The 7,604-nt window shown below is 46.3% G+C and overlaps 1 protein-coding gene across 1 annotated transcript; it reads right to left on the bottom strand.

Annotated features, from left to right (window-relative positions):
- Positions 1 to 4,266: 4,266 nt before the first annotated feature.
- LOC123052779 (uncharacterized) lies at positions 4,267 to 6,057 on the bottom strand. Its single transcript, XM_044476118.1, has 2 exons — positions 5,200 to 6,057; positions 4,267 to 4,933 (listed from the first exon to the last, which is right to left on the bottom strand). Exons 1-2 carry the CDS (start codon positions 5,245 to 5,247, stop codon positions 4,568 to 4,570), a joined length of 414 nt encoding a protein of 137 aa, XP_044332053.1. The 5' UTR covers positions 5,248 to 6,057; the 3' UTR covers positions 4,267 to 4,567.
- Positions 6,058 to 7,604: the final 1,547 nt, after the last annotated feature.

Genomic DNA, 7,604 nt, shown 5'->3' with positions numbered 1-7,604 from the left:
TTATCGCCCGGCATTACGGGACAAAGCGCATTCAATGCGCTACTTAGGTGTCCATTAGCTTTATCGGGGACGGGAATGAGGCCCGTCCCGTCCGTCGCCGCTCCGCCTCGCTTCGACACGCGCCCGGGCCAGCGATGCATGCGGTGCCATGTAGGCAGGCAAGTAGCTGAGGTGGCGCGGTGGTGGAGTCTTCACGAAGATCTGCATGCCACCACGCAGGTGCTTGCTGGGTCAGTGTAGAGGCCGCCCGTCGCCACGCAGGTGCCTGCCCAGCTGGGTGAGCTAGCAACTGCATGGGAACGGCGGTGGTATCTTGGCAGACGTGGGCCTGGCTGCGGTCCCGCTGGTGTCCTCGGCAAGAGTCTTGCCGGGGTCCCGGCAAGGGTCTTACCGTGGCGTCGTGGTCGTCCCCGGCAAGGACCTTGCCGGGGGTCTTGTGGATTTCCTCGGCTAGGATCCCACCGAGGGTCGTCGTCTTCTGGTCCTCATCAGATCCTGTGTATTTATCATCTTGACAAAGATTTGCATGCCACCATAGAGGTGCCTCCCGAGCCTTGGTTCCAACGTAGTCATTGGCGGCGTTTGGAACTCTTGGGCTCGAGGGTGGCTCGCTCTGCTGGTACTGGGCAAGTTGCCCCAGCAAGGCTCTTGTCGGGGCCGCGGAGGCCGCCCCGGCAAGGGTCTTGCCGGGGGAGTCCACCTCGCCTCTCTGCTTTTTGTGTTTCTGATCTTGGCGTTGCCTTGTTTGTCTTGTGCTTCCGTTTCCCTCTGGCTTCCCTCCTCTGCCTTGTTAAGTGTGGCCGTGGGCGCGGCTCTGACTGCCCGTGCACAAGTAAAGGGGTCAAAAGGAGAGCCCCTACTTTTGTACACCGACAATCTCCCATAGAAAATGAGAACAACAACAACAACAACAACAACAACAAGAAGAAGAAGAAGAAGAAGAAGAAGAAGCTGCACCCGCAGCAGGGCATTATGGATGGATGAACTATTTCCTCTCTTGTAAAAAATATATTTCCTCTCTGTGTATATTGATATAGATGGACTATTTCGATGGTGTGCATGTCTTTGGAACAAGTAGTAGCGTGGGTCCGCTTGACTATATGGAACTATTTATCCGCCTAGCTTTCTCTACTACTCCTTCTAGTGATCGGTATGCAATGCATGTGTCCGTAGACATGACAGCTTGTCAATGGAAGTTCAACTACGGCGACCATCACGTTTCATCCACTGCCACTCGCGATTCCCATGACACCGCTCAAATCCATGGAACCACGTCCCCCGATGTGTGCCTCACCCCTCTCGGCCGCAGCGCCCCTCTGCCTTTGTGTGCATGACATGTGGGCCACCTGACGTGCGGCGAGCATCAAGTGTCTACCACAGCCACACGCGATTCCCACGACGCCGCTCGAACCCATGACACCACACGTCCCCCAACCTGTGGCTCACCCCTTTCGGCCCCACTGCCCCTCTGCCTTCGGGAGCATTACATGTGGACCGGCCACCTATCAGGTCCACATGTTATTGACACAAAGGCAGGTGTAGTAAGGCGCCGAAGCTCAGTCCCGAAGGCCTCGAGAGGGAAATGTAACTCATGCGCCAGACCTTCTGGTGCTACCGCTGCACGAACTCGTGCCAAACTCGAGATTTGTTTCTTACTAGTACATGCACACAACGATCACTACAAGAAATATGTCAACTTGCGACCATCACTATTGGTCGCTGAAAGGTCATTGTTTTTCATTTGCGACCTTTTTGTGACCAAAAATAGAAGGTCAAAAGCTGGCAGTCGTAAACTGTAATTAACGACCTTCTCTGTGAGAAGGTCATGGAATTCCACGACCAAAACAAATGGTCGTTGATCATATGACCTTCTGTTTTGGTCGCTAGCTCTCTGCCCAGGCCACGTCGGACCCGACGTGGCAAACTGACGTGGCAAAATTGCGACCAATTGAAGAGGTCATTGACAAGATTCAGCCCGGTCTGATTCGGTGTTTTACATGGGCCGAGCCCAATAATTCGGCCTTTTTGTTCCCTAAGCTTTGTTCAATGTTTTTGGGCCTCGGCCTTTCTGCAGTCCATTTCTTTTTTGAGTCTCATCTATTTTTCTTTTGGGCCTGGGCCTTTTTTCAATCAATTTCCTTAATTTTCAGCCTTTCATGTGAATATTATTTGGTAAATGGCCTTTTGGATGCCAAATACTACTAGGTCCCACTTCTCAGGTTCTAATTAACAACGGCCCAGGTTTGAACTTCCACAATTTGAAACAATTATTTCAATGAGAATAGTAGACAGATGAAAATTATCAAAACACATGCCAATTAGCCAAAATACTACAAATATACTTCTGAGGTTGTCCTAGGTTAGAGCTCTTGTAATAGCACAATCTTTACATCGTTCATTTCACCAAGATACTATCATACTACAAATATACTTCTGACTTCCTTCACTTGCAGGCTAGAGCTCTTGTAAATGTTCGTAGAGGCTGAATGAAGCAGCATGACCTTGTTGAGCAGCAGATCAACATCATCATCCCAGGTTGGATCAGCTCAGCAGAGCATCACTGGTCGTCGCCATGACTTGAGCAGCAACATCTCAGGTTGATAAGCAGATCTTGCAGCGAGTAGCAGCAGCTGATCCAGCATTCCTGCAGTAGCAACAACAGATCCGATCAACAACAGTACAACATATAGTATCAGCAACATTAACTACTCCAAATCAACAGCAACTACATCATATCAGATCAACAACTACTACAGCAGATCAGATCAGATCAACTACTACTACAGCAAGAGCAACAGAGCATCCACTAATCACTATTAGCCCTAGTTGAGCATTTAAGTTGGCACATGACGAAGTAAACATTCGTTGAACATGGAATATCCAGGAGTTCAAGATTTAGCATGTAGTGAACATGGAATCTTTCACATACACAACAACTCTAAAAATAGACAATGCATGCAATTCCCAGGACCAACGACACATAAACAACGACCTCCCCCATGAGCATCTCAGTATCACTTACATCATAGACTCCAAACAGAAAGCAACATGTACAGCAGTGAGCATGTAAATCGGGACACACACCTGTGCTGCTGTACAACATCTAGCCACCGTGGCAGAGGCCATGCTGCATGTGTGCCTCCCTTGTGAGTGGGACTGCATCTATACAATTGTACAGTGGAAAAGGAATTAGAACTAAACAACAATTATTAGTATAACAGAAGGCAAAGATTGTACTGTGCTCTGTGAATTAGAACTAAACAACAATTATTAGTATAACAGAAGGCAAAGATTGTACTGTGCTCTGTGCAATTTTATCAGTAAAAGCTGAAGTTATAGAACAAAATTTAACAGTATAAATAGGTAGAGACCGTGCAAGTTCATCAGTACAAGCTTGTTCTAGCCGAGGAGAACCTGTGTAATTGACTACTGGCGTGTACTAGCAAGTGAGCTATATACTAGCAACCTGGCATGATTTTGTGCATCGTGTAATTGACTATTTGTGCTTCAGTGTCGCAGTGAGCAGTGAGCTATGTATAGACATGAACTCTAGTATCCGGCAGATCATAAGAGGAAGGACAGAACATGAACAACCTTCCATGGCGTCATGTACTAAACCTACAACATTCTGATTGTCCCATTGGAAACAAAAATAACAATGGATTAAGCCTCGTTTGTACTAAACCTACCATATATTCCCATCTAATTTATTCCAATGGATTATGCCACGTTAGTACTGAACCTACAACATTCTAATTACCTGCAAAAAATCAGTAGCATACATGACATCAAAGGGATGCAAACTAGATAATTTAGTAGTATGCAAACTAGATAATTTAGTAGTCTTCTACATCATAGAACAGTAGGCATTCTAACTTGCAGCAGCAAATCAGTAGGTAGATGACCACCAACAATACAAATCAGCTCGAACAAATCAACAGTCAGTCAGTTAGGTGTAAGCTGCCCATGTGTACAGAAACAAGAACATATGGATCAATATGCATTAGCAGCAACATAAATTGACCCTAGCTAATCCGGCTGTAGCTCATCCATGGCAGGGAACCACATCACATGTCAGTCAAGGGAAATATTAGACAAACCATGTACAGTTCATATATAACATGTCATAACAGACTAAGAGCCAACACTTTATAACATGTCATAATGCCTATATAAGATGCAAAAAATATATGCGCATCTCATATCAGACTAAGAGCCAACGCTGCATAACAGTTCTGAACTTCTGCCAAAACTGAACACAACATGTACCAAGGAAAATCAACACTTATAGATTCATATCACACTAACAGCCAACACCGCATAACAGTTCTGAACTTCTGCTAGAACTGAACACAACATATACCAAGGAAAATCAATGCTTCTGAATTAATATCAGACTAACAGCCAGCCAACACCGCATAACAATTCTAAACTTCTGTCAAACTGAACAAAACATACACTGAAGGAAACAATCAGCAAACAAGATGAAAAGTGTAACAACTTGAGGTTCTGTCAACATGATTTCCTCCGACGCAAGTGCTCACTCCTCTTCCATGCTTCGGAGCCATCACTTGAACTGATTGGTGCCCGATTCACCATCGGAAGAACCAACCCCATCACCACGACGATTCATAGCGGAATCGCGTGGCTTGAAACGCCTCGCCCACGGATCCTCGGGCAGGCCTCGTGCACCAACATCACGCAGGCGAGGCACGTTCTTCTCAGACCTGGGGTTATCAAACGCTCCCTCTTGGAGCACCTTGAGCCCATGGCCACTACCCACATGGATCATGCTCTTGTCGGGAGTGGCGTGGTGGTGGTGCTGCTGCTGGCCATAGAGCTGCTGCATGAAGGACGCCTCCATGGAGCTGATGTACATTTTGTGGGTGTCGTTGGTCCATACGGCCGACACCAGCCCCCCAACCTGATCACCCTGTTAAAGAAGAAGAAGGTAGAAATCAGTTTCAATTTTACAAGCGCAAAATCACATAAGACAGCTCTCCGACAGTAATACTGGACATCCAGATGTCCAAATGGTTATTATATACAACATAGACGATCTGTTTGCTTGGCTTTGTACTACTTTTCTAGCCGAATCATCTGCTATCCATGGCGATTTGCAAGCTAATCAATTGAAGATGCTTCTGCAAGCGAATCGAAATAACAGCCGTTCGTGGATGGATTAGAATAGATTATTACCTTGGGGACAATGTCGGATGGGCGTTGAATCGTGGACACGTCCCCCATCGGATCGAACAGATGGACGGAACCCAAGCTCCCTCCTCCGCCCAAGAACTCCCGCCGGACGCCGCCAGAGGTCAATCAGACAGAAGCAGAGGATATCTAGCGTCGATTTTCTCAGGGGGGAACGCAGATCCTGGTCGTCCTCCTCCTCGTCCTCGTCATCTTGTCGATATCGTCCATGGAGGTCGCCTGCCAGTTCAAATCCAACCCAAAAAAAGGGGATTAGATAAGGAAGTAGAGAGAGGATCGGGACCGGGGAAGGGGAAGGGGAAGTAGAGACAAGGAAGTCGGCGTCGCGCTCGGCGTACTTGCCGGCCTTGAGGTAGCGCGATGCCGCCGACGGGGAACTAGAGCCCGGCCTTGGACGACCGCGACACCGACTTGGTCGCCTTCGCCTTGCCGCGGCCAGCGACGCCTCTGGTGGAACTCATCGCCGATTCGCCTTTGGGGGAGGTCCGGACGCGGTTGGTGACGACGAAGGAGAAGACGATGAAGACGCGGCAGAGGGACCCCGCGAGCCCCGCGAGGGAGAGCGCTAGGAGCGGCGCCTCCAGCGTGATGGCCGGCCGCTCCAGGAACCGCTAGCAGTCGGTGGTGGCGGCCCGGTGGCTCAGCCAGATGCCGCCGCCGAGGAGGACAAGGGAGAGGACCAGGACCCCCACTCGCGGTCGGTGGTGGCGACCATGTCCACGACGGCCTCCATCTCGGGCCAGTTGGACCTGAGAGTGGGGAGAGGGGAGAGGATATGAGGTGGGGAGGGGTGGGTGGCGGTGACGGGAGGGATCTGGATCGGGAGCGTTAGGGTTCGCTGCGCGGGGAGAGATAGGAGTGGTGTGCGGTGGGCTTTTTTTTGGGGTAGCTCGCCGTGGGTGGGTGAGAGGGTGAGGTGCGGGCCGTTGGATCCAGGAGGATCCGACGGAGATTATCCACGATACGCGTGAGAGGCACCTGGACCAATCAAAACGTAGTATACAGGTATGATATTTTGACCATTTAAGTTGGTCGTAATCGACTAAAAGTAAGGTGCTAAATCATGTTAGCTATTTTATACCACCTGAAAATTTGAAAAAAACCCTTCTCATTGTGTCAGCAAATTTGACTATAGTTTTCAGGAATAACTACAAATTGAAATAAGACAAATATTTTTTAAAAGAGTTATGCGAATGAGTTCTTTTAAATTATTTTTTCATTTTTTGAGTGTCCAAAATGAGTTCTTTTGTGAAGGACCTACCATACATTTGTTACAAATTCGGACCAAATTAATTTTCTAAAGTATTAGGACATATTTAATGCACAATTGACCAAATGGTTGGGTGCCAAAAGATTCGATCCACCTCTGGTGAAAAAGACAAATTTCCGCCGATTCAGCAGGAAGCAGGTCAAATTTGAACTGCAGCTGCCTTAATTGTTTTTTTAAAAATCATTTATAGTTACATAAGTATCTATTTAATCATATAAACACCAAAAAATTCCAAGATTCAAGCACTAGCTAGGAACGGACATGCCCGCCGTTTTGACCGCATTTTGAAATGGGCACAAAAATTCAAAAAAAATAAAGAAATTGGAAAACCTTCGCATTATGTCAACGCATGTGACCAAGTTACTAAGAAAAATAATAAACTTGTAATACAGCAATTATTTTAAAAAGGTGTTCTTAGAAATGAGCTATCATGTGTGAAGATTCATGTCTTTCAAGGCAAATGATCGATCTTATGGCCACATTCATGGAATAACATGTTCCAATGATCTAATGTTGTGCAAAAGGATGTATATTGGAATTGCAAACAATGTTTCCTAAGGAAGTTCTCATTTTCTTTGGATGAAAAATTCATTTTCCATTTTTTCGAGTGCCCGAAATAAGTTTTTTTGTGAAGGACCTACCATATATTTGTTGCAAAATTGTATTAAATCATTTTTTAAATACGAGGACATATTTAATGCACAATTGACCAAATGGTTGGGTGCCAAAAGATTCGATCCACCTATGGTGAAAAAGAAAAATTTCCGCCGAGTCAGCCGGAAGCGGGTCAAATTTGAACTGCAGCTACCTCATAGTTTGCTCTTTATTTTTTCAAAAAATCATTTATAGGTACATAAGTATATATTTAATCAGAGAAAAACCAAAAAAATTCCAAGATTCAAGCACTAGCTAGGAACGGCCATGCCCGCCATTTTGACCGCATTTTGAAACGGGCATAAAAAATGAAAAAGTTGGAAAACCTTCGCATTGTGTCATTACATGTGACCAAGTTACCAGAAAAAATAATAAACTTGTAATACGTTAATTATTTTAAAAAATTGTTCTCAGAAATGAGCTATCATGTGTGAAGATTCATGGCTTTCAAGGCAAATGATCGATC

Source organism: Triticum aestivum, chromosome 2D (assembly GCF_018294505.1).
Source record: "Triticum aestivum cultivar Chinese Spring chromosome 2D, IWGSC CS RefSeq v2.1, whole genome shotgun sequence".
In the NCBI taxonomy this organism is placed as follows: domain Eukaryota; kingdom Viridiplantae; phylum Streptophyta; class Magnoliopsida; order Poales; family Poaceae; genus Triticum; species Triticum aestivum.
The sequence above is the reverse complement of the archived record's forward strand: the minus strand, read 5'-3'. Positions and strand labels throughout refer to the sequence as shown.

What these genes read in the sequence shown, in the direction of transcription:
- LOC123052779 (XM_044476118.1), bottom strand. Translation starts at nt 5,247, where the DNA reads ATGGGGGACGTGTCCACGATTCAACGCCCATCCGACATTGTCCCCAAG. An exon ending in CATCCGACATTGTCCCCAAG is followed by an intron (nt 4,934 to 5,199) that starts GTAATAATCTAT and finishes CTTCTTTAACAG; the next exon opens with GGTGATCAGGTTGGGGGGCT.